Genomic DNA, 27,503 nt, shown 5'->3' with positions numbered 1-27,503 from the left:
ATATTATTGATAAATGAGAGTGTTGCTAACTTTTCAGTGAAGAATTCTGAATCGAACACAAGCTTCTGGGTTGTACCTGAGTTGAGACACTTGGATGAATTGTAACTACTTTAGCTATGTTATATTAGACTGCACTGACCGATATCACACCTAGTAATAGGCTAGCTAGACTATATCTAAAGCATTTTGCTCTAAGATTTGACAATTATAATTGGGGTAAAAGATAATTAAGACATTATAAGATGTGACAGTGTGCTTACATCACCTCACAAGAGCAATTTTTGTTTGTTTGGCTTTTGAGACAGGGTCTCATACTGTAACCTAGGCTTACCCACAACTCACAGCAATCCTCCTGCCTCTGCCTCCCAAAAGTAGAGATGACAGACATGAGGCACCGTCTCCAGCTCAGAATGGCTTTTCCACAGAATTATCCAGGCAGAGACATGGCATCCCACTTTGAGATGGGAATCTGGACAAATGCAGTGTTATTCTGAAACCAGGACGAAATGATCTACATAAACCAGAGCGTGCGGACAGGGAGACTGGAGTCATTGCAAAGGAATATGTCTGCAGGAGTTTCCTGCCATAAGTTGTCAGTGGAAGATATGCTGCAATATTAGTTAACACAAAAGCCATTTCATATCACCATATGAAGTATAAAGTGGACTTAAGGAGTTTCTAGTTACCACTTTTCACTTATTAAAAAAATGCCAGTAAAGAACAGCATCATATTAAGTGTGGTTTGAATAGGAATGGCTCTCACAGACCCATGGATTGAATGCTTGATCACCAGAGATGTGGTCTTGTTGGAGGAAGTGTGTCACTGGAGGCAGGCTTTGAGGTTTCAGAACTCAAGCCAGGTCCAGGAACTCACTCTCTCTTCCTGCTGCCTGCCAATCTAGATGCAGAGAGCTCTTGAATCCAGCATTATGTCTACCTGGATGCTGCCATGCTTCCACCATGATGCTAATGGACTAAACCTCAGAAACTGTAAGCCAGCACCCATAAAACTTATAAAAGTTTTCCTGTATAAGAGTTGCTGGTCATGATGTCTCTTCACAGCAATACAACATTAACTGACATTAAGTTATTATTAAACCAAGTAATTGGCTTACCTCCTATAAAAGTATGATGTATTTCATATCTGTAAATACAGAAGAGGGCAAAATGGAGCACACCCATCGTCCCAGCTACTTGGGAGGCTTTGGGCCAGCTGGACAATTTAACCAGACCCATTCTGAAAATTCAAAACCACACAAATATATGCTTTTACTAAATTTGGGAAAAGATTTAAACAGTCTTCAAATATAGTTAAATTCCCCAGCACTCGAAAGATGGCCTTCATCATTGGCTGCAAGTTAGTAGGGTTTGCCAGGATGCAGATGTTAGGTCTTCGCTAGTGCAGAGTGAACAAATACATTGTTGCTATTCGAGGTTATTACTGCAGTTCTAATGGACAACATTAAGCCTATGTTGGAAATTGCTAATCTGTTACAGCCTATATCAAATTGTAAATATGTTCACATTTTCCGTAACAGCAAACATGTCCTAATAGCTGCATGACTGTTCACTAAATCCATGGTGTAATTTCTTAGTTTCACTTAATTGTGTTTCCAATGTGAACTGGGACTATTATATTGGCCCATTTATAAATAACAGGAACAAAAAGCCCTAGAGTCCCAATGATTGAAACCAGAAGAAACGTCCACAGAAACATCCGATCAAGAACTTGGGCTATGAATTTCCAATCTTCAACAACCTGTTAAAAAAAAACAAAACACATAGATAAAGCCATATTTTAAGATAAAAAACAGAGTTAAGAGATAATCGTTTGGTCTCTCCTATACCCAGGTCTCTAAGACAGACTAGTATCATTTATTAAATTCCGCTCTAAACTTAAGAGTTTATATTCATTAAATCCTTACCTTTTAAAATCCCACTATAATTCAGTCATACTGAATTATACTTCTATATATTATAGAAGACTACAACCAACAAGTGTTAGTTTTTTGGACATAACCTGGCCTCACTGGTATGTGTATCTAGTATCAGCTACTTGGGAGACTGAGGCAGAAGGATCAGAAGTGCGAGGCCAGCACCCTGGAACAATGACAGTTAAAGTCATAACCTGGAACGTAGCAGCATTTGCTGAAATCCCAGCACCCAGGAGGCTGAAGCAAAAGGAAGGACAGTTCGAGGCTAACCTGAGCTACATAGTGAAACTGTCTTTAGAAAAGTGTGGGGGGGCACTATGGCATTGTGGTACATGCCTTTAATCCCTAAAGGTGGATTTCTGTAAGTCTGAAGCCACCCTGGTCCACATGTTAAGTTCCAGGCTAGCCAGGAAAGTGACAAAGGAAGGGAGGAAGGCAGAAAGGGAGGGAAGGAGATGTCAAATATTAATAAAAAATCAGAATTTATATATCTTAATGGGACCATTAAATGTAAATTCAGATATAAAAATATTAACAGTCAAAACTTTAAAGATATTATATAACAGAAATAAAAATACTAACAATTAAAAACTTGTATTAAAAAACATTTCAACACCATAAACAGGTAAAAACACATCCAATTTTTGCATTTCAACTATCAATCATCCTTAATAAACCAAACTTATTTTTATGTAAGGCTTTAAACAAATTTTGTCATAAGCAAATTAGGTACTATTACTGCTTTATATGAAACTTTTGAAGAATAACACATGAGAACACCTTACTCCTCTTCTTTATTTTATGGTTATTTCACTTTGCTTTTATGAAACATAGTCTCCTTGTTTAGCCCAGGCTAACCTTGAACTTGCTTAAGTACACCAAGATAGAGTCTAACGTTCAATCCTCCTGCCTCAGCCCCCAAATGGCAGGATTATAGCCATGCACCTTGCTCTTCTCAGTTTTACTAATATTCTTTTGTAAACAAGCTACAAAAAAAAGTGTCGTTATGGAAAATATCTTGGTTGTACTTTTAAGGTCTACATTAGCCTCGTTCTTCAAAAAGAGTACATTTTGATGAGCTATAATGTAAAAATTCTGAAGCAAAGTTATGGAAGATAAATCTAAATCAGTACATTGTTCCAAAGCCAAAGAAGTATGACAATATTACTATTCCCTTCAAATGCATACTACTAAACTTCCTTCAGGATCGAGATGTTCTGGGGAAATGGAGGGTGAGATTTGTGTAGACGCCCCACTTCGCGGGGGTGTTAATACTCGCCACAGACCTCGCGGACGCCGTTCTCTTTCACGACGTGCCTCGTGATGTAGCGAATGCAGTCGAGCGCAGCTTCCAAAGTATTCCGAGATCTGGGTCCACCAGCATTCTCGGCTTCTTCTCTCTGAGTAAAGTACCTATCCGCATGACTTCTCATGCAGAGCAGTTTGGGAAGCTTGTGGAGAAATATCTTACGAACCCAAGGCGCCATAGCATTGTGTGTGGAGGAAGAGCGGTGGTGGATGTTGATGGCAAAGACCGTCACCATAATGGACAGGGTCACGAAAATCATGGTGAACACCAAGTACTCCCCAATCAGAGGTATGACTTTGGAAGATGAGGGTATAATCTCCTCAATAACCAGAAGGAAGACAGTCAGAGAGACGAGGACTGAGGTGCACAAGCTAATCTTTTCACCTTCGTTTGAAGGGAGATAGAAGACAACCACAGTCAGAAACGAGAGCCCAATGCAGGGGATAATAAGAAACAAAGTATAGAAGAGAGGCAGCCGCTTAATCACAAAGGAGTACGTGATGTAGGGGTACCAACAGCAGCTGTCCGTCCGGTTCCCCTTGCTCCCCATTGCGCTCACAATTTCCCATTCTCCATTGTCAAAAAAGTCTGTTCTGTCGACATCTTGGTCCTCTAGGATTATATCAACCTGGGATCCATCATACGTCCAGGAGCCGAATTTCATGGAGCAATTTTGGAGATCAAATGGGAAAAAGGTAACGTCTATAGTGCAAGAACTTTTGTAGTTTGCTGGTTGCGTCCACGTGACTGTGCCATTGTGCCTGACAACTGTTTTCGTACTAGCCCCTTCAAAACGTCCATCTGCACTGAAAGAAACACACAATAATGGTGCCAAAATCACATTTTATAAGTCTAATATAAAAGGAACCTATAGTGTGAAATAAGTTTGAAATTCCTATCTGCTGGGCCCAGGGGGCTTCATAGGCAATCTTTCTATCACATAATAATTCTGCTGAGCCTGAGCTTATTCCTCCCTTTGTACTGTGAGATGGGCAAATCCATTGAAATGTTGAGATTTCAGTAATTGAAAAGACACCACTTTACATACAAATAGGGTCGGGCTGTTTATATACTGGGCATGAAGAAAGGTAGAGCCTGAATTCCCATCCCTAGACTTCCTCCTTCTCCGAAATAAGAGATGGCTTCTACCCTAAGAGGAAGGAGTATCTGCACCATGCAGGGCACCCCTGGACTCCCCCGTGCTGGACAGGCCCAGCGGCAGGCAGAAGCCCCATTCCTTCACAGCCTTGCTCTGTATCTTCAGGTCCTTCCTCTGGTTTTTGCACAGTTCTGTGCAATCTACCTGTGCTGAGTCACGCAAGTGCTTTCAATACAGAGAGCAGCGGATGCTCATGGGGCTGCATCACGCTGCCTTGCAAGCTTTGTTCGTCCTTTCAGACTAATATGGAAGCAAACGGTTTCAAAAGATGGGTCTTTGCACAGCATTTGCTCTGTCCTCATGCCAAAGCCTTTGTGCAAACAGGCTTCCGTTGCTGAGGGTAAAAGAATGTGCGGGAGCTCCCTCGTGTTACCCTATGAGCCTTCTCTGTCCTCCTAAATCAAGGAACGCAGAAGGAAAAGGTTTCAAAGGATCTTTTTTTTTTTTTTTTTTTTTTTTTTTTTGCACAGCATCTGCTCTAAAAGCCTTTGTGCAAATAAGACAGAGTGCTTTGGGATACACGCAAACTCTCACATTTACTCTGGGATGACCCTGGGAGGGGTGGGGGGAAGGGAATAGGACTGGTAACTGACAATCACCTTCAAAAATAAACCCCACACTCCTCACCATAGGAAAATGGACTGCACCATCCCGACAGTGTACTTACATAATATTACAAAACCGGGTTGACCGTAAACTGCAGCCTCAACTATAAAACAATGCCCGCCCCCAACCCTGGAAGTCTGACTTGAATAAGGGGGTAAATGGAGATGTGTCTTGGAGTGAAACCTTACCGTACCGTATGAGAGCTTTGTAATCACAGGCAAGTGTAACCACCTTAGGCCAAGTACGATGGGTGACTCTCCAGCACATAAGCCGTGAGCACACTGCCAAGCTCACCAATCTTCTGTGCCTGTAACTTCACAACCGTTCTCTCCTCCACACTTCCTTATTCCTTTCTACGTTTGTCACATCCTTCTTATTTCAGAAACCAGATAACACTTTTATGATTAAACACACACACACACACAACACCACAAAAGGCAAAGGATCCACAACACCTATGCAACAAACAGACACAAAGTCGAGTCATTTAATTTCATGCCTAAACAATTTGCAGACGAGAGGGGGAAAGATCACTGGTGCCTAGTAGCAGTACAAGTTTTCTTTTGGAAATGGGAAGTGATATTTAAATATGACTTACTTGTCAAACAAAACGATGTCCGGGATCCACAGAGAGTCTGAAGGAACGCGTATAATTCTTATTCCACCATAGTCAGCAGGGTCCCATCTCAACTTTACATCTGTCCATTCCTTTAAAATGAGAAATTCACCTCCATTTCAATCAATAAATAATGAAAAATGTTTAAACTATACCACACCCAGGAACTTCAGACAGGAATCATTTCTGCTCCTAATTCAGAAAGCCTTCCCAACTAATAACAATAGCCTTGCCCTCTGTGCGAGACTCTCTCGGTGGTCCTGATGGGGCACAGGTGAGGGTCCATGCTGATTAACGCACACCCGGCCCCTCTTCTCCCACAAGCTGACCAAACTCAAAACCTGAAGCCATGGGACCAGTCCTTAAGGTCCAGGTTCCTAGCTGTATCGTGCCCTGATTTGGTGGAAGGGAAGCTGGATTTATTATACATCCCATACACTTAAGCATTTTGTCCAGTGTCCGGGCAATAACAATTCTGTGACCTTATTAAGCTCAGAAATGAACTGGAGACACAGCTCGGCAGGAGACCCGCCTGGCATCCTGCAGGGCCCTCAGTTCAATCCCTAGCACAGCAAACGAATAACGTCAACCTGTCTTCTGTAAGTTTGGGATCAGGGAACTGGTGTTAAGTGTAAATAATCAGAGGCAGAGAAAGAATAAACAATGGAAGACGCTCAACAGCAGCTGGAGACACATGAATCTTGGCCCAGAATTTAAAAGCCCTTCATGTAAAAGGCACTCCGTCCATACAAATAATTCATTACAAAGGGAGATGCTAAGGAATGGGATGGGTGCTGGAGGAGGGTGATTACAGGGTGGATGGGGACACGGAATGCATTGCATCTGCATGTATGAAAATAGCACAGGTAGCATGTTAACAGTGATAATAAAATAATTAGTGGCATTCTTATCCTGTCCCGTTGCAATCAAATTAAAAGCCAGAATCCTGGGGTTAGGCAGATGGCTCAGGATGAAGAACACTTGCTGCTCTTGGAGAACAGCAGAGTCCAGTCCCCAGCATCTACGTGGCAGCTTACAACCCTCTGCAAAGCCAGTTCCATGGGATGCAATGCCCACTTCTGGCCTCCTTGGGTATTTCGTGTACATGTGTAAACATGCAGACTAAATACTCATACATACATCAAGTAAAAGTAAAAATCCAAATCCATGCAGTATCCCATAAGCTAATATTCTAGTGGCTTCTCGTTGCTCCTTTGACCCCATTTCCACACCCCTCCCTGTGGCTCACACACTGCCAGCCACACTGGTTTCCTTAGTAAATGCAGTCCCTCCTCTGAGCTTTTTACTTGCTGGCCCCTCTACCCAGAACAGTCTTGTCCCCTAGGTGCCCAAAAGGCTTGCGCCATCTCCCCTGAGCCTTTTTAGTTAGGTTTTCATGGCTTGGTTGGATGTTTTCTTCGGTTCACTATTTTTTTTTTTTTTTTTTTTTTTTTTTTTGCTGACAAGTACAGTCCCCAACACTTCCAGTCCTCTCTCCTGTGTGATGCCCCCTCAGACTGCTGGTCTCTAAGGCACTATGGCTCATTCCCTTCCCACTAGGATGAAGTTCCTGGGGAGCGGTGAGTTCTGTCTGTTCCGTTACTGCAGTTTCTCTAGTGGTAATCCCAGAACTTGGGAGGATGGAGACTGAAGACTGAAGCAGCAGAACCAGACCCTGGTTCAGACCAAATATTTACAAAGACACACAAACATGTACAATGAGAGCAACACCTCCATCTACCCTCAGCGCCTGCAACCTGACAATCCACAGAGCACGCACTCCAGCCCTCCTCACTGTAGTAAACAGCGCTGCCGACTGCTCGCTCGGTGCCCGTGTACACACCTGCTTCAGCCAGACGTTTGTTGTCATTAGCTGGTTTTTCTCATCCTATTAAAAAAAAAGAAGAAGCAATGTTGCTTGTTTCTGTTACATATCAATAATCTTTAAGCGTGTCTACATTTGTGGCAGTTGCCTGCAGTGACAGGGTGTCACCACGAAGCCTGTCTACTTTTCTGAGTTTTGAACCCCCCCCACCACAAAATGTAACTTCATTTTCTCCTTTCTAGTCTTTAAATATCAACTAAAACCCCAAGTATGTTTTCCCTGACATTCTGGCCTCCTCGTCGTTTTTTTCTGAAGACCCTGCCCTTGTTCTATAGCTGCTCACAGACCGTCACTGCTGACCTCAACTCAAAAGGCGTGGCTTTCCTCTGCGTCCCCCTTCTCCCTGCACCTGTTGAGATGTATAGCTCCCCACCTTCCCCCACTCTCTCCCCCTCTCCTCTCTCCTCTCTCCCCCTCTCTCTCAAACTTTAATAATATGGTGCCTTAAGCCTAAAAAAAAAAAAAATCAGTACATTTCAATACGAATGTTCCTCTCCATATGGATAGAACGTTCTGCTAACTCATCTGCTCCTCAAGAAAATAAGATTAACCTGCTATTGTTCCTCGAAACATTCTGTAGTTTAGGTAAACTACCCTAAAGCATACTGCTAGCAAGTCTATTCTGTTTTTTTGCTCAAATTCAAGAGAAAAGCTAAGATATAGGTGCAGCATTCCCCTAGCTAAGCAAGGGTGGGAAGGAACATGCTTCCGTTCTCAGCCTGCCCTTCTTAAAGGAAGGAGAATCCAGACATTCATGTACAAACATAGCATCGTCATAGGAGGACTAGACAATTTTATGCAAATAGAAATACAAGTAAATTATACAAGAATCTGGGAAAAAAAACAGTCAGCAAGACTGTATCAAAAACACATTACAGGGGCTGGAGAGTTGGCTCAGTGGTTAAGAGCATCTATTGTTCTTGCAAAGGATCTGGGTCCAGTTCCCAGTGCCACCCAGAGGCTCACCACTTCCTTAGGCAGCAGACGTGCATGCAATACACAGAAATATGTGCAGCCAAAGCACTCATACACACAAAATAAAATAAGAAATAAAAACTCCAAGTTCTTAAAACAAACACAAGGGGGAAAATGGCAAAAAATTCAACAAATTGGATTTTTTAAAATACAGGGTCTCAGTAGCCCAGGCTGTCCTCAAACTCTCTCTGTAGAAGAGGATAGCCTGGAACTGATTCTCCTGCCTTTCCCTCCCAAGTGCTGAGACTGTGTGAGCCGCCCGCCTGCCTCAGTTACCGACTGCTAACATTAGTCACCAGTGGATGGTAGACTATGAATCTGTTTATTCTATACACTTTAAAAACCCTCTTAAAAATAATGTGCTACTTCTGCGATCATAACATAAAGGCGCACTAGTGTTATTTTTAATACAAGTAAATCTTTGTTCACTATACTAAAAACAATTGTTGGCATTATCAGAACTAGAAGAAATTAGTTTTTAAAGTGTGAGTTTCTTAGGGTAAACACTGAGAAGCAGGAAATTCACCCCTGATGAATGACACATAAAATCTCTCTGGAAATATGTTTTATTAATGTGTATCAGTGTCTTGCCTACATGTGTGTATATGCACCATGTGCATGCAGTGCCTATAAAGGCCAGAAGAGGGCACCAGATCCTCTGAAACTGGGGTTATCAGTGGTTGTGAACACTATGTAGCTGCTAGGAAGCAACTCTGGGTCCTCTGCAAGAGCAGTCCAGACAATATAAAAGGTTTTAATATCTTTAAATTTCACTAAGGATAGACCTATTACGAGCAAATGAGACAAAACAGTTCCTAAACTTCACAATGACACATCAACAGGGTATTACTATGCCTGTGGCATACTAGTCATCGTTCCCTGAAGGGCTCCTTGAGCAAAGGGCTACATTTGGTCACCTTTGTAACTCAGGTGGATGACGACACCCGGGAAAAAACTGATTTTCCCTAAGTCCCTAAGTGGGAAGTGGAACATCTAACGACATGTATACTTACCACGTCTACTAGCTGGGATATTGCAAGGCCAAACTTGATCTTTATCTTGTCACTCAGGTGTTCCACAGGACGAACCCATTTTTCATAGTCTTCAAACAAATCCCTAAATAAACTGTCTTCATGTTTCGCAGCTGAGGACAGTTCAGGCAACCCTGCATAACAGGTTTTTAGGAATTAGTGTGCTGGCTGCTTTCCCCCCAGATACCCACACTTAAAATCAACGTAATCAATGACTGCATTAAAGTTTAAGTTATGTCACTGATAATGGGATGCTAACCCCAGAGGCTCGCACTGCCCCAGAAACAACTCACAGACTGTATGAAGTCCAAGAAATAAAGAAAACAAAACAAAACAAAATCTTTATACAACAAGAAAACTTTGACTATTTCCATGTTACATTTTGTTTTACATGTACTTTATGCTCATTGTAACTATTAAGTTTTCAATGCATACTATCAAACCTTTAAAAAAAATCAAGTACTGACTAACAAATATATTCATAGTTTTATGTAAAAATTATTTTAAAATCTAAAAAAAAGTACTGACAAAAATGTATTGTATAATTTTATGCAAAAAATGCTTAAAATCTGTACATTTATCTTTGTTTTGTAAAATAAAGTAGTTTTAAAAAGTTTAAGTTATTATTGCTTTTAGTTTGTTTGAAACAGGGTGGCCTTGAATTCCCTACGTAACCAAGTATAGTCTTGAACAACTCCTCCTGCCTCCACCTCCAAAATCCTGGGACTGACTGCAGCTCATCCCTCTGGCTCCTGAAGAGGCAACCCCAGAACTGCTCAAAACAATGTTTCCACAAGCATCTGTGAACTCTAGACTACTCTGCAACCGTCTCCACTTAGACTCCGACTGTTGCTATAGTGACTGATGAGAAGGCCTAGGAGGTAAAGGCACTTGCTGCCAAGCATAATGACACTGGGTCCTCCATGGTGGAAGAAGACGGACTCTTCCTGAGCAGCTCCTCCAGGAACCCCATCCTCACTGGAAACAGGCACCCTGATTGGTCCCACCAGTGGCTGACTTGGGGCAGCGAAACAGTTCAAAAAGAAAGAAAGGCAGAGACAGAAACAAAATAATAGAAAGCTGAAATGGGGAACAAAGGCTGTGAGGAGTCGGAGAGGGGAACCTGCAGGCTCCGGTGGAGGAAGAGTTCCAGAGAGCTGTCAAGTCTTCAGCGCTCAGCCCCCAGACCGAGAACAGTAACCACAGCCACGCCAGGAGCTCTGCTACCAGGACACTGCCCGCCTACTGCTGGCAAACACTGCCAGAAGTGAAGGCTGCTGGGTACCAGCATTTGAGGAGTTGCTCTGCCCGCCCGAGACTTCCATCCAGGTAGAGAGAAGAGCCACCGGCAGGCCATCCTTGCAGCGCTCCACCCACTCAGCACGGCTTGGTTCTCAGCAAAGATCCAGGCAATCTTTTCAAAACATGGACTGGATGATGCTACACATCGGCCCAACAGCTCTCTTCCATGGGTCTGTCCCTACCTCTGCTACCATTGCTCATCCTTGGTTCCAACAGTACTGTCAGAATCAGCTTCTGACCTAGCACACCTTCCCATCTATGAGGCGCATGCCCCTCCTTCCCCGCGCCCTAGCTAAGTCTCAGTCTCCAGATCTCAGCCACCACATCTTCCTCGTAACCTCTTCCCTGCCCCATTTCTCACTGGGTTCCTGTAGCAGCTCGTGTTTTCATGCTAATCTTGTTACCCAAATTCCTGTTTGCTATGTCCCTCTGGTAGGCTAAAGGAAGTCGGCCCCCAGCTGGTTCTGATTGGGAAACAAAGTTGCCAGCAGCTGGGCATGGAGTCAGAGGCTGGACTTTTGGGGTTCCTGGGCAAGAGATGCCCAGGGAGAAAAAAACAGATGCCGCCGTGAGAGGGGCTTAGGATAGACTACGCTGAGAAGGAACAGGATAAGATGGCCGAAATGTAGGTGCAAAGGGGGAAAGGGCCCCATGGGAGGGCTGCCCAAAAGGAAACAGGGCCGCAAAGATAAACTATAGATTTAGAAAGTGTTAACTCATGAATACCAAGGTGGACGTGTGTTAGCCTCGGGGAGGTTTGGGAGTGCCCAACCATTAAGCAAGTTAGATATATTAAAATATGAAGGTTGTGTGGATTTGTCTTTTCATTCACGAATCCAGAGCTCTTGGGCGAGCACATAGCCAGGAGCACGGAGCGGAGTTTTAAAGTATTTACCACTCCAGGTTTCTCGCCTGTACTGCAGCCTTGAGTGTGTACAGTTAGTCTGTCTTCCTCACTGTGCTTTCCTCATCCCTCTGTCTCTACACTTAATAACAGAGACAAACAGTAGCCATGGAGTGTGTCCAGTGAACAAGCATATCTGAGTAAGTGAGCTAGGACTCGCTCCTTACACGCCCTAAACCTCATTTTTCTCTAGCGATTCAGAACGTTCCCTTTGGTTGTGGGACATTCTCTGAAGCTCACTAGACTCGTGACACGCTCGCCAAGAGTTCAAGAGCTAAAGCTGGCCCAGCAGCATGCACCTGTAGTGTCAGATACTCCAGAGCACTGATTCTCAACCTTCCTAACGCCTCCCAATATAGTTCTTCCTGTGGTGACCCCTAATCATAAATCATTTTCATTGCTGCTTCCTAACTGTAATTTTGCTGCTGTTATAAATTGTAATGTAAACATCTGATATGCGACCCCTGTGAGAAGGCTGTGTGATCCCCAAAGGGGTCATGACCCACAGGTTGAGATCTACTGCTCAAGAGGCTAACACAGAGGATCACTTAAAGCCAAGAGTTTAAGTCCATCAAGACCTTCTCAAAAACAAGTATTTACTATGTGACTTCATGGCCAGTGCCTTAACCTGTCTGCATATGGATTTCTACATCTGTGAGAACAGGTATAGAACAGTATAGAACAGTGCCTACCTTAAAAGGCTACTGTGAAGACTAGAAGTGTGTGAGTGTGTGTGTGTGTGTGTGTGTGTGTGTGTGAACACCTGCACCAGCTTGCTCTTATTCCACAGATAATTGCTACAAATAATAGTTAAAATGTGGAAGGCAATGGGGCTCTATAGGCAGCCATACAGACACTACAACAAAAGCTACTGAACCTGTCTGAAGCCTCCCAATGTCCATCAAAGATGGTCCCAGGCAGTCCAAGGCACCAGAACAGAAAATGTGTGTGTGGCACAAGGCACTCTCAGTGTGGTGTGATGACAAAGCTTTCTCCAAGTTGCGTGTGTGTGTGTGTGTGTGTGTGTGTGTGTGTGTGTGTGTGTGTGCTCGTGTGCGTGTGCGTGTGTAGGGGGTTGTTTGGAGGAGGAGACTGTTTTGGGGAGAGGGTTACCTTTAAGTCAGTGTCTTGCTCCATAACCTAGGCTAGCGTACCGTCCTTGCTCTTGCTGACTCTACTTCCCGGTGCTAGAGTCACAGGCATGTGCTAGCAACACCTTCAAGCCTCATTAAAGCTAATACGTATGTCACCAGTGCACTAATTGCATAAATCACAAATCCCAGGGAAAAACAAAACAAAACAGGGAACCAAGTAGTTAAGTGGGCTGGGAGAAGTCCATGACACAACACTCCATGACGTGATTCCTCTCAAGTCTTTAAAAGTACAACAACATAAAAACTAAGCTGAACGGCTGCCATGTCATTAACATCGCCAAAGATTTACACTTTGGTTTTGCACATTCAGTTTTAATTCTGAATATCAACTGCCTCGGGTTGAAGAATTGGAGCGTGACATTTAAAATGTTTCATAAAACCAGGGATGGTGGCTGTTGGGAAACCCCACCCCTCAATTACCTGGCAGTAGCCAGGAATGTTCCGCCCCAGTGACCTGACACTATAAAAGGGGCTGCTTGCCCCCTCCTCTCTCTCTTGGCCTCTCTTGCCCTCCCATCCCTATCCCTCCTCTTCCCATTCCCTTCTCCCCCTCTCTCCACGTGCTCATGGCCGGCCTCTACTCCTCTATTCCTCTCCCCCTCTCTCTCTGTCTCTACCACCCTCTTAACTCTCCCATGACCTGAATAAACTCTATTCTGTACTATACTGTTGTGTGGCTGGTCCCTCAGGGAAGGGATTCCCAGCATGGGCCTCTCAGAGGCATCCCCCTTGCCCTCAGGCCTCGCCCCACCTCCATGGGCCATATGCCCCCTTGGGGGAACTGTAGCAGTCAGGGAGGAATATCATAGCTTCCAGTCTAGCACAGGCTGCACCGCGGGTTCAAGGTCAGCCAGGGCTGTCTGAAGACAAAAACTCAAAGTCAAGTAATTTAGTAACGCTACATCTATTTTCAAAGAAACATCGTCCCGCCTTAATTTTACTATGGTGAGGACGAACAGACAGATCTGCGGAGCTGAAAACCTCCCCTGAATACTGGGCTTTCCTCCAAGCCTTTGACCGCCACGTGCTGCAGTAGCTAATCTATATAAAAAGAGGATTCTCTCATTGGCAACACAGAATCATCAATAAACATAGCAAGAACCCTCAATCCGTTATCTCCCTAAAGCACCCACTCCTCAAGCTCGGAGATTTGAACCTAAGGTCTTCTACCCGAGAGGCACCAAGTCACGCCCTTGGCCCTCCTCGTGCCGAGACAGGTTCTCAATAAGTTTCTCCAGCTGAGCCTTAACTCAGTCTGTGACTTGGGCAGGACTGGAACCTGTGACCTCCTGCCTGAGTTTCTCATTTGGCTGAATCTACAAGGCCTGGGCACTCTAGGACCACTACACTGGGCAGATTTTATGTTTTCATTAGAAAACATTAATAAGCTGAGTGTGGTGATATACACCTTTAACTCCAGAACGAGGGAGGCTGAGGCAGGAGGATCCTGAGTTCAAGTCTAGGCTGAGCTACATACAACACAGGACCCTGTGTATAAATCAATGACATTTTAAAAAACATTAACTTCTGCTTCATTGTTTTAATGTGTAAATCACATAAAATTTTATAATTTTTTTTTACTATAGCAGGTAGTATCTAAGTAATTTAAATATTTACTTATTTTTTTCTCTCCACTTGCCCAAGGGCTCAGCTGGTGGAACATGCATGCAATGCCTGAAGAGGCCAGAAGAGGGCATCAGACCCCCTTAGAAGTTTGAGTTACAGACAGCTGTGAGCCTTGGGTGCTGGAAATCAAATCCCAGTCCTGTGGAAGAACAATCTTAGCCACTGAACTATCATTCCAATCTTAGACCTGTATATTTCAGCTTCTACCCACCAGACACACTGTTGTTACACAACAACCACAAGTGCCTTTAGACACTGCCCAATGTGGGGAGGGGCATCAAAAATGCCTCCCTCTGAGAAGCACTGCTCTGACTGTATCAAGTAGGAAGCAGGAGCCTGACTTGTTTCTCTGAATGATACTTTCATTACAAAAATAAGGCCTGATCACTTTTACAATTCAAACCTAGAGGTTCTTTTGGTAGGGAATCTCCCTCTCCTCCCTCTGAACCACTGGTAAGTTTGAAGGGTCCACATTTTAATTGCAAGCACACATGCACATCACATATGCACAGAACAGCACGTTTCCCTTTTAAAGCGTTCTGGCTTTCATTTTCCATCCAAAACGATGTCGTGGTTAACCCACCTATATCTGTTCTTTCTTCACAAGTAAAAAGCGGTCTGAGTTATGGGCTCGCGTCATACTTTAAGGTTTCACAGGTGGGCAGCCAGGTCGTGTTCATTTGGCCTTGTTTACGATGATGATGCCATAGACAACGCAGGAACTACCATCCTTGCGCATCTGCCTTCCCGTCTTAAGCAGGGGCTGACTCTTGGAAGGAGGGCTGCTGAGACAGGGCATGCACGATTTCAGCATTGCCAAGAGCCTTCCCTAAGTTCTTCACAGGCTACATGAGAGTGAAATAAATCACCTATCTAAAAAGATTTGTAATGGTGAGAGAGAGATACTCTATCCCAAAATGAAGGCATTCCTGGAGTAGTTAATGCTCTCCTCTAAGTCTCCTTGTGTCTTTTTTTAAGTTAACAAAAAAAAATTGACTTTAATACCTTTTTTAAAAAAAATTCTCCTTGCTGCAGTCCTGGGAGAGCTATTTTAAGAGATATCAGGAGAAAGCAGGGAACATAAGCATTTAGTTAATACAAGGAACTAAGTATGTACTCACTCAGCGTTTTCAACCTGACAAATAAGGCCAGAATGCTTACTAATCATTGTTTCAGTACTACAGGAGTGCAGGGGTATTGCTTTCCATTGATTTCTAACACAGAATTACAGGACACAGTTACACTGCATCTGCTGCTGCAAAGCTCAGTTCTACATCTTCCCCTGACGCACAGAACCCGAGGAGGAACACAGTGACCTCGGGCAGTGTTAGGTTTGGGCCCAGTCAATAGTCCTCAAGGAGTTCAAAAAAAAAAAAAAAAAAAAAAAAAAAAAAGGTTAAATATTATCAAATCAAATAAATGCAAAGTTCACTATTTTGATTTGGCGTTAGAAATTTTCTCAATGGGTAATAAATACATACTTAAGCTAGTACATTTACAGTGTTAGGAAAGAAAACGTCTAACAGGCATAAGGAACTACAAAGCCTATATGACCTTCATAGATTCCTGCAAAGCTCTTCCCCTGGAGCCATGGGGGTGACACACCCCTGTAATCCCAAATTTGTGCTGGAGTCGGGTCAGGAGTTAAAGGCTACACAGTTGAGACTGGATCTTTCTTTTTTTTTATTGTCCAGTTATAAACAAATAATGACTTAAGGAAATGCAGAAGATGAAGATAAGAACCAGGCACACGCCCATAGTCCCAGCACTCAGGTGGCCGAGTCAGGAATTCTTCAGGAGTTTGTTGTAGCTAGAATTTAAATGTGTGTGTGTGTGTGTGTGTGTGTGTGTGTGTGTTGTTTGCATATGTCTGTGCTCCACATGAGTGCCTGATTCCCTCAGAGGTCAGCAGAGAACTGGATCCCCTGAAACTGGAGTTTGGAGGTGGTGAGCCACCATATGGATGCTGTGAATCAAACCCAGGTCCTCTGCAATAATAAATGTTCTCAACCAATGAGCTGTATGTTTCCAGTCCCAAGGCCTGGAGCTTGAGGCCAGACTCAACTACTCAGAGCAGCCTTAGCTACATAGTTGCAAGGAGACCTGTTTCAAGAAACAAACCGGAAAAGGGAAAGGGGCAGAGACCTGCTTTGTGTGAACAGGGAGCCAGTGTTTGTTCTAGTGGCTTCTATTAATCTTTTCAGATTTTTACAAAAACATCCGTGTGTGTGTGTGTGTGTGTGTGTGTGTGTGTGTGTGTGTGTGCGCGCGCGCGCCGTGTGGTGAGTATACGTACAGAGCCCAGAAGAGAGCACTGGCTTCTCTGGAGTTGGAGTTTCAAGTGGTTTAACTGCTTCATGTAGGTTCTGGAAGAGCAGCAGGTACTCCCCACCCCTAACCCCCTTGGTGTAGCCCTGGATGTCCTGGAATTCATATAGATATGCCTGCTTTTGCCTCCCGGGACTAAAGATGTGTGATACAACACCCCAAGCAGCAAGTATTCTTAACCACTACAACACCTCTCCTCTCCTGCCCTAAGTGTGAGTGTCTGTCTGTCTCTCTCCCTCTTTAAATAAGTTAATTTTTTTTTAGTTTTACTTATTTATTTTATATATATGAGACATGCTGTCTTCAGACACACCAGAAGAGGGCATCAGATCTCATTATGTATGGATGGATGGATGGTTGTGAGCCACCATGTGGTTGCTGGGAATTTAACTCCGGACCTCTGTAAGAGCAGTCAGTGCTCTAACCACTGAGCCGTCTCTCCAGCCTCCCCACCCCACCCCACCCCCGTTGCTGTTAGTTTTGTGTCACTGAAGCAAACATTCACTGCTTTCACTGGATCCTGAGAATGACACTCATTTGACAGGCGTGAGGACTCACCTTGATAGCTTGTTACTCTCCGCAGCAGTGGCCACATACAAAAATGACATCCACCTGGGCTACATGACATCCTGTCTCAAAATCAAGCAAGCGAGCAAACAAAACCCAAGTACAACCAGTACAGCTTGAATTTCATAAATTTCCCTTGGAAGCTTCGAGACATTTGAGCCTAAGGCCTTGCCTCTGACCTTCCGAAGCCCCATATGCCCTTAACTCCCAAGGGATCTCTTCCCACAGCAGGAAACCACAAGCGGGGACCTCGTGAGTCAGGGAAGAACAGTTCTGTCCCATGGAGACGTCTGAGTAGGGTGCTGGTGGTAGCTCACAGTAGAGATCAGAGATGCTGTACACACACCTGATAGTCAGGACCCTTTCCTCCAGGGATGTTAGTAACATGTTACATGGCTAAAACCCTTTGCTACAGGGATGTTGGAAACACATTAGATAGCCAGGACCCTTTCCTCACAACAACCAACACTTCCCAAGCCCAAGGATTCAGAAGTTGAGAAACTTCTACAAAGATGAAAAATTCTGCCTAATTCAACACATATCACTAACACTCTTCAAGGAGAGAAAAATTTAACTCCTTAAGTTTATCATTCTCTTCTTGTCAGAAAACTGAATTCACATCTATTTTTACTGGTACCCCCTTCCTTCTCTTCAGTCCTGCTTAAATTTTGAAAGAACTCCTTTCTTTAATGCGGTCAAAATTAAAAGACATTGGAGAAATGATGGTGTGTTTGTTGTTTTAAATAATAAAGAAAACATTTAAATACAAGTCTTAGCTGGGTGATTGGTCAGAACCTTAGAGGCCACTCCCGATGGGGGGAGGTTGCCCCCGCTGGGACTGGTGGGCGGAATGTCCCAAGCGGGTGATGGTGCCTGCGTGAGGAAGTGAGGGCTAAGAAGACTCTGCTGCTGCCAAGCCCGTTCAGCTTCAGCCCAGAGCCCACGCTTGAGACACCTCCATGCAGAGTTCACGGCCGAGCGGGAATGGGAGTTCTACCAGCCTCGGAACCTGCTCCTAGCCTTGGTGGGAGAAGCGGGCGAGCTGGCAGAACTCTTTCAGTGGAAGTCTGATGCTGGGCCTGGTTCTCAAGCATGGCTGCTAAAGGAGCAAGCAACCCTTCAAGAGGACCTTAGTGACGTCCTCATCTACCTGGTGGCATTTGCAGTCTGTTGTCTTGTAGATTTACCTCCAGTAGTAATCTCCAAAATGGACACCAACTGCCAGCATTACCCAATCCATCTGTCCCGAGGGTCTGCCTGCAAGTACACAGACTTATCCTGTGGAACCATCTCTGAAAACCAGGCTGTGGGGTTGGATACCCACCTCTGAGTTGAGAGACCAGGCTTCACCTAGAAACACAGTGCTAGTCTGGTCTTATTAAATCATAGGTCTGGGCCTGAGTGTTTTCTCTCTCAATAAAATGACTTAAGGAAAAAAAAAACTTAGCTGGGCAGTGGTGGCGCACACCTCTAGTCCCAGCACCCGAGAGGCAGAGGCAGGCAGATCTCTTGAGTTTGGGGCCAACCTAGTCTACAGAGTGAGTTCCAGGGCAGCCAGGGCTATACAAAGTAATCTTGTCTTGATAATTTTTTTTTTTTTCCAGAAACGGGGATTCAGTACTTGCTGCTCTTCTAGAGGACCTAAGATTGATTCCCAGCACCCACACTGGAAGGTTTACAACTGCCCATGACTCCATCTCCAGAGAGCCGGACACCCCTGGCCTCACTAGGCACCCACGCTCATGCGCACATATGTAAGCAGGTAGGCACGCGCATGCGCACACGCACACACGTAAAAGGTTCTAAAGATGATTTTCCATTACACTGTTTCCACTGTTCCAGAGAAAATCCCTAAAGAAACAAATACTAGCTTCCCCCTAAAGTAGTCTAACTTCAATATATCTGCATCTGCCTGTCTGCTTAATTTTAAACTGAAAATACCATCTAGAAGAATTTAATCCCAACTGTTCCAAAAGAAAAAAAAAAAAGCTATGCTGAAATTACTGTACTAACCACTGAGCCCAATTGTTAAAAGTTGCGAGGTAGATATAATTTGTAATTACAGAAGCACAGGGACACTCTAGTCTAACAACTGTATCAGAGCGCCATCGGCAGGTACTTTCATAAACTCAGACGCAATCACGAGAAACCAGTTGGGAAAGGGAGGCAAGATGGGTTCAAGGTCATCCTGGACTACTCGTCCACCTGGGGCCAACCTGGGCTACATGAAACATGTCTCAGTGAATCATTAAGTACCCGGGCACAGTATGTTCACACGCTAGGTCATAGGGCATATTCTGCATTTTCAAGAAAATAATTCTTTTCCCAAGACAAGTCCTGTGTATCCCAAGTTGACTGTGAACTTTAAAAGGGTTTTGTTGGTGTCTAGTCATTATAGATGGTGATGAGTCTTGTGCAAACATTTTCATTCAAGTGTCTCTCGTACCTTTGCCACACTCCTCTCCGAGTCCTTCCCCCGCAGCCCCTTCCTTACTCCCCCTAGTCTCATTTCTCCTTTCATGTGTCTCTCCTCACACACGCAGTTTTAGGCAGCTTTTATCTACACAAAATTTAGAATCTGAGAGAGCATGTGGTATTTATCTTCTGAGTTACTTCAATATGCTCTCCAGTTGCATAAATTTCCCTGCAAATGACACCAGTTTGTTAGTTTTTAAGGCTGAAAAAATCCATTGTGTGTGTACCACATTTTCTTTGTTCATCTGTTGGCTAAACACAGGCTGACTGTTCCTTAACTTAAGCTATTGTGGACAGTGCAGGAATAAACCCAGATGTGCAATGCAGATTTATGTTAAGTCGATACATGATTGGACAGTGGACAGGTGGGCGGAGAAAAGGTAGAAAAATGGATGAGGAGCAGAGATTGGGGAGAAATCAAGATGGAGCTGGAGAAAGCAGACCTGGATCCTGGTGGCCATAACTGGCAATATTTTAAGGACTCTATAGGTCTTATATGGAAGGGCAGTTTGTGTCTTTGTCTATTGGGTGTAATCTTATTGTGTAGAGGGTTTGTGAATTGAGAATCTATTTTATAAACCTGATTGAAAAGTTACTGGGCTTTAGAGTAAAGTCTGTGACGGGCGGTGGAGGAAAGAAAACGCCAGCGCAGTAATCACCATCTGAGACAGAAACCACAGGGCGGGTGGGTGGGAAGGGAATTGTGTGGAGAGGGCGGCTTTCAGAGCGAGTGACAGAATCCGTGCACTTGGATCCACACTAGAAAGGTATCTGCAGAGTGAGACCTCGGGGGCCAATAAAGAGATAAGCCTCCCATTTTTAATATTTACTGCAACAGTGCAAGTATTTCTGTGACACCCTGATGTAGAGTCCTGAAGATGCACAGTTAGGAGTTGTGAATCTGGGTAAAACAGGCTCTAGTGTTGCTCATCATCGGAAATGGGCACAGATTTCCACAGTCACTGGACTAATCTGCATTTCCATAAAGGTTCCTCCACCCTTCCTGACATTTTTAAAGTGTGTCTAGCGTCTCTTTCTGTGCGTATGTACAGGTAGATACCTGTGGAAGCCAGAAGAAACCATCATATCCTTTGGCACTGGAGTTGGGAGTGGTTGTGAGCCCATCAATATGAGTGCTGGAAACCAAACGGTGGTCCTCTGCTAGATCAGCAAGCACTCTTCCCTGCTGAGCCATCTCTCCAGCTTCCAGCATTCAGGAGTTTCTTAATGGCTTCCTTCCTGAACAGAACGGGTATCAGTGCAGGTTTGATTCCGATTTCCCTGATGGCTGGGGATGTGAGACACTTTTATAGGTGTACTGGCTATTTGTTATTCCATCTTTTGAGAAGTCTCTGATGGGTACTAGCCCGTTTACCAGCAGGACTGAGTTTTTGTATTTGGCTTGTTTTTGCTTTAAGTTCTTTTTATACCGTAGGCACTGATTTTCTATAAGATGGATAGCTAGCAAAATAGTTCTGCCATTCTCCATAGCCTTCAACTTCTCTTGCCTCTGCCTCACAAATGTAGTAGGTTAGCCTGGTGCTGTTTGTATTCTGGTGTTAATACTGGCTCCTCAAGAAGGGTTGCCCTCCTCCCGCCCCAACAAATAAACCATCAGGTACTCAGGTGATGCCATGTGAAGCTTCTCCCCATTTTAACTGGCCAATAAAAGGCTAGAGCCTGTGATCGGGCAGTGGAGGGGGAAGGTGGGACTGGCGGCCTGAGAAGGGGTAGCAGGTAGAGAAGGAAAGAAAGAAGCTGGAGGAAGAGGAGGAGAAAGAACTGAGGAAGAGGGAGAGACAGGACAAAGGAAGAGGAGGAGAAGCCACAATGGACCAGAACTGTGTGTCTGGGAGAAACCACAAGTAACATGGGGTCTCCTAACTGGGAAATCAGTATAGCATTAGATCTGCCCAACCCAGGCTTATAGCTTATACTTACAATAACTGTATTGTGTGTCTTTCATACGGACTTACTAGTGTTGGAAATTCCAACAACACTCAAGTTCTGGGAATACCAGTGAGTACCACCTAGCCAACATAATTTTTGATTTCAAAATAAACTGTGAAAAGTTAGATGTAAGCATATACACAAAAATGGCAAAGGTGGCTTCTACCCTGCCTGCACTCCCTGGGTCTCTGCTGAACCTTGGTACAGACCCCATATGCTCTTTCCTGTGGAGCCTCTCAGCCCTGCCTTCTAGCTCATTCCCATTCCTTTGGCAGCCCCATTCACTAGACCCAGGACCCTCCTATCTGTCTCTCCAGACATAGTCTTTGTCTTACTGCAACCTGAGTGCAGGAACCCTTTATCCCACCACACCTCAAATTCCCTGGGGACCGTGATACTCGTGTAGACAGGATCCCCTTAGCTCTTTCCCAGAGCCCCTCTCAGCCTTCCTCCTAACCCATCTCTATTCCTCTCTGAGGACCACCGGCCTGCAGAAGCATCCTCTACCAGGGACCCCACTGCTGCCACACTTTCCTAAGATCCAGGGAGGGCAGTGTGGTGGGAAACACCTTTAATCCCAGCAGTTGGGAGGCAGCCTGGTCCAAAGAGCTAATTCCAGTGCAGCCAGGGTTGTATAAGGAAACCATGTCTTGGGGGATAGACATGGGCAGGTGGGAGTGGAAAAGTTCCAGAGAGGGCAATGGAAAGCAGGGAAGGGAACACTCAACCAACAAAGACTATGCCAGATATCCAGTCCTAGGATCATCTCGATTTTCACAACTCCATACATACATGAAAGAACTCTAAACAGACTCACTAAATAATAAAAGCTACATCTAGTTGAGCCATTGGCCAAAGGGTTATCATGGAAAACCCCAAACATCTCAGTCTATTGTCAAGGGCACTGGTTGTTTTCCACAAACTGATAGTGAGGCCCTATCGCTGAAGTCAGCTCTTACATATCTCATACAACATAGAGAAGTCAAACTGGTGTCTAACTAGAGGTGTCACCCCTCCTGATTGGTGTTCGTGGTACTGGAAGATATTCTACCACAAACTCTACTACAATCCACCACCGTGACATGCCTGCGTGACATGTTTGTGCAGTCACCACTGTAGGAGTGGATAACCATTCTCTAACTGGATCTAAGACCGACTACACGAAACAAAAACCATGCCTGACACTGCTCTGGTGGCCAAGAAACTGAGACAGGATAGGTCACGGGCCCAGAAGAAAACCAAATACCACTGTTCCAATAAAAGGACAAAGCAATAAAATGATTCCTAATGACATTCAGCTACATTAACAGAGCCGTGTCTGGCTCAGCCATCATCAGAGACGCTTCCTCCTGCAGTCGATGGGAACCAACACAGAGACCCACAGCTGGCCATTGTGTGCAGAGGGAGAGAGGTTTTGGAACACTTCGTCTAAAATAGGACGTCTTTATTAAACCACAGAAGAGGCAGAAAGAAAACACGTGCTGCCTTCCAGACACAGCAGGAACGAAACACGTATGAGCCCACAGGGACCGTAGCAGCATGCACAGGGGCGCACAGGTTCAAGCCAGACAGTGTCCCAGCACCGAGAGGGGAAGTGGACACAGGCTCCCACTTATAAGCAAAAAGTTACTTCAAATTGACAACCTCCTGTAAAGGAAAAAATTCATTTTCTCCAATGAAGTCTCGTCAGGTATACTAAGCACACTTAAGGATAAGCCGCATGCCCAGCAGCTGACGGCCAAAACAAAACAAACTCAATGATATTTTTGTAGATATTTTTGCCTTATATTGCTTTGTTTGGGCTTTTGTTCTGTTCTTTGTTCTGTCCTGCTGATCTTTTCCTAATATACTGTTGGTTTCCGACTTAGTGGAGTATCGCTTAGTTTGTGGTGTGTGTGAGTATGTGTATTTTGTATTTTTTTTTTCTGGTTTGCTTGTTTACCTGTTTGTTTTCTAAAGAGAGAAAAGGTGATTATTTCTCTGAATGGGTATAGCGTTGTGTGGGTGGGGAGAAAGGAATGATCCAGGAGGAGTTGGGAAGGGGAAACTGTAATCAGAATATATTGTATGAAAAAAATATTTTCACTAAAAGTATATATTAAAATATTAGCCCCCCCCCCAAGTTAAATACCTGGTCTGTTTTACCTCCATTGGCTGATTAAAATATGAGGTTAGCTAAGAAGAGTGACTAAAAGCAAAGCCCCAGTCAGACTCCCCAAGTTCAAATCTAGAGTCTCTCATCTGTTAGCTGCAGCCTAGACCAAATCTTATACATTCTTTGTATGTCTGCCTCCTTAGCTGATGGATTAAGTTCTAAAAAGGCGGAGAATTGTGTTTATAATCATCTACCAGCACCTAAGACACTGATTTGTCCAGTAGGATGGGCTGATGGAGATACTACTTCACACACTGCGGTTGCTTCGTGGGAGTTAAACCATACAAAGCCAGAGTACTAAACGCATGCTCAATAAACATGAATACTTTCTTTAAAAATAGCAAATAAATGATAAAGGTGAAGTTGGCAGCCACATGAACGTATTTTCTATGAAATTACTTTACCTTCCTTTGACAGAACACATACTGAAAGTTTCAACCATTTAAAATGTCGCACAGCTGAGAACGACACTTAACTAATGACTCTTTAATTTCCATAAATGTCCTCATCACAGGTCAGTTCCGAGACCTATATTATCTTAATGTACTAGTAAATTATATTTCATTGCAGACGAAATTGCCTTCCAGGCTACTTCTCCACAGCTCTGTGACCTTCAGTCAGCCAACTAGGTATGGCTGCTGGCTGACCAGACAAGGATTCTTTTTGTCTGGGAACTGGCTCAAAGGAAACCGTAAGAGATGAGAACGTAAAAGGAATATGAGAACAATAAAACATAAATATAAAATCAATTCTCTGACAAACATCCACCTCCACTCCATCATCTTAAAGGGGGAGAGATAAGGAGTCAGCAAAGTTGAATATGCCCCAAAAAAACAAAAACCAAAACCCACAGCCAGTTTGTCTCTTAAGTCCACACAGAACTTCTGGCCACTGAAAATTCAAAGGTAATAGAACACAAAAGCATGTTAACATTTATTTGCAAATATGCAACAGTATCACTCTGTATTGTCCTCTATTTCAAGGCACTCATTTAGAATGCACAGGATTTAAGAAGTTTGGAGCCCTACAGGAGAATATTTAATGGCCTTTTCTTACAAGTGAGAAAATATCCAGGGCGATGTTATTCCACTCACTCATTTGCCAACATTTACTAGCCTCCTGTAATAAACTAGGTATTCAGGACACAAAGATAAACAGGACAGCAGAGCAGCTCTTGAGGGTTGGGAGATGACACAGCTTTTGAAGTGTTTGCTCCAAAAGCACAGAGACCTAGGTTTAACCCACAGCAAAATGTAAAAAGCCTAGCGAGGAGGCCTTTTAGTCTCTAAAAACTGCCCTGGGAATCCCAACGCTTAGGGAGGCAGAGACAGGCAGATCCATGGAATTCAAAAGGATTGTCAACTAGCCTATCCTAATGCACCAGCCCCAGGTCACAGGAAGAGAATGTCACCACAAACAAACAAAACAAACAAACTGGACAGCCCCGAGGAAACAATGCCCATGGCTGACCTCTGGCCTCTACCAGCACAAGCATGCGTACACACACATACCCACTCACAAAGGAATTGTAGGTCTTAAGGAGTTTGCAAGGGGAGGGAAACACTATACAAATGGTTATTATTAAAGAAGTCCCACTGATGGAAACGGAAGAGAATAGGTCATCAACTCTGGTTAAAACACCCAGCCAGGCAAAAGAGTTAGCTTACATCATTGAAGACTCAGCAACAATGATTTATCTTAAAACAGAGAAACCTTTTCAAATTCCCAGCTCCATCAAAAGAGGCAAAAATACCATTTCCTAGGCTGTCGGGCACAGTCTGGCGTGTTATATGTACCAATCAATCCTGAAACCCGCCGGGGAAAGTAAGCCGTATTGTGTTCGTTGTTCAAGGGACGAAAGAGGCAAGAGAATTCTGTCTTAAGACAAAACACACTGGAGCCATAATTTGAGACAAGGACATCCCTTCCCTTCTCTAAACTGTTGACCCTCTCTGCAAAGATTCCATCGCTTCAATAGACCCATCCTGTAATTGGAAATTCTAGTCGGGGAAGTTTTCCTAAAGAAAACCAGGGCTCACAGTTTAAGAACTTTAAGGAAAGAAAGACAAGGTCCGCCAGGCTCGCCAATACTGAGCTTAAAGGAGCCGCACCTTCTCTAGTATAAGACACACCACAGGTGCTCCAGAAATGTTTTTTTTTTTCCCCAGAGTACTTAAAGGGCTGACTCAAATATGCTAAAGCACTGTAAATTCAAAGCACTAGGCTGTTTGTTTCTATCCCAACCCACAACATCTGAAACACTGACAGGCAAGGGAACGGGGAGCGGGAGAGCGTGGCGGGGCCGGGGAGGGAGGGAGATACAAGCCGTGAGTCCCGAAGCCTGGGGATGTGAACTGCCCACCATTTCTTCAGCAAAACCTTTGCTTCTTCTAGCAAAGATGCTGCGGGAGGGAGGGAGGAGAAGGTAAGCTGTAAAGTCTCAAAGGCGAGCATGAAGCCCAAAGTCTCCACACTGTGAACCAGCCACGAAGTGGGAAGCCCGGTGGCAGCGGCACGCTCCAGGAAAGTTGTACCGAGGCACATCCTACACAGCCGCCCAACGGTGACAGCCACCGAACGCCAACACCGGCCTTTTTCTTTGCATTTGGGTGCTAACCTGGAACCTCACCCCGAATTCCCAGAAGAAAGGGGAACGGAGCGGAGCCCCGCTGCGCGGCCCCGCGGCTCCACCCCGGCTCACCTCCCCGCGCGCCCCGCGCCGCCCCGGCCGGCCGCCAGCGCCCCGCCAGCAGCTGCACCACCAAGAGCAGGCGCAGCGCGCGCCGCCGAGACCCCCGCGCCGCCATCGCCCGCCCGCCGACGGCCGCCTCGAGGATCACGCCGGGCCCTGAGGGACCGAGCACGCCGGTTGCCGCCGAACTCCGCTCGTTCCTCCGGAGCCGCTTCGCCGCTCCCTCTTCAGCGCCCGAACGAAGCCCACCTCACAGCTTAGAGGAAGGTCCACCGAACCCGAGGGCGGAGCCGTGGCGCTTGGTCCCGCCCCGATGGCCCGCAGCCCCGCCCCCAGAGCCTGCACCCGGTTTTCCTAGGCTCCGCCCATGGTCCCGCCCCCATCAACTCGTAGCTCCGCCTTTTCCACGCCTGGCGCTGCTTTGTCAACCCGTTCAACCTCCTGCACAAATATTCTGATAGGTTGGAAGACTGTCCTGACTTTTGTTTTGGTGCGGTTTTGTTTCCTTTGGTATTGTAAACTCTGGATTCCCGCGTGAGCCTACAAGCCTGCCTCCCTGCTGCGGCCTCTCATGCCCCTGTTGTAGATGCTAAGTGATCCATATCAGGAGACCGATATTCTAGCTCTACAAGACCACCCTGGTCAAACCACCTTTCCTTTGTGCGTCTATTTCCGATTCCTTGAAAATGAGATGGATAAACTAAAGGACTCTGGAGGACAGCTGTGACCAACAGCTCTGTCATTCATTCATTCAAGCCATCCGTGAAAATTATAGGCAATTGCTTCCAGAGTAGAACATGCTGCCTGAGCCACCATCACTTGGCATTGTAAATTT

The 27,503-nt window shown here is 44.9% G+C and overlaps 1 protein-coding gene across 4 annotated transcripts; it reads right to left on the bottom strand.

Moving 5' to 3' along the window:
- Positions 1-1,597: 1,597 nt before the first annotated feature.
- Positions 1,598-26,783, bottom strand: CHRNA5 (cholinergic receptor nicotinic alpha 5 subunit; the record flags this gene model as incomplete). 4 transcript variants are annotated; one of them, XM_080929999.1, is made up of 6 exons in its annotated part: positions 1,598-1,759; positions 3,221-4,049; positions 5,607-5,716; positions 7,468-7,512; positions 9,498-9,649; positions 26,678-26,783. In XM_080929999.1, 6 exons carry the CDS (start codon positions 26,781-26,783, stop codon positions 1,598-1,600), a joined length of 1,404 nt encoding a protein of 467 aa, XP_080786125.1. The 4 variants fall into 4 exon arrangements, with proteins under 4 accessions (XP_080786125.1, XP_080786128.1, XP_080786127.1 ...); XM_080930002.1 differs by having other exon boundaries at positions 3,872-4,049; XM_080930000.1 differs by having other exon boundaries at positions 1,735-1,759; positions 3,348-4,049.
- Between the last annotated feature and the right edge of the window lie 720 nt (positions 26,784-27,503).

Source organism: Micromys minutus, assembly GCF_963924665.1.
Source record: "Micromys minutus genome assembly, chromosome: 16".
Classification (NCBI taxonomy): domain Eukaryota; kingdom Metazoa; phylum Chordata; class Mammalia; order Rodentia; family Muridae; genus Micromys; species Micromys minutus.
This window is presented reverse-complemented; position numbering and strand designations above follow the sequence as displayed.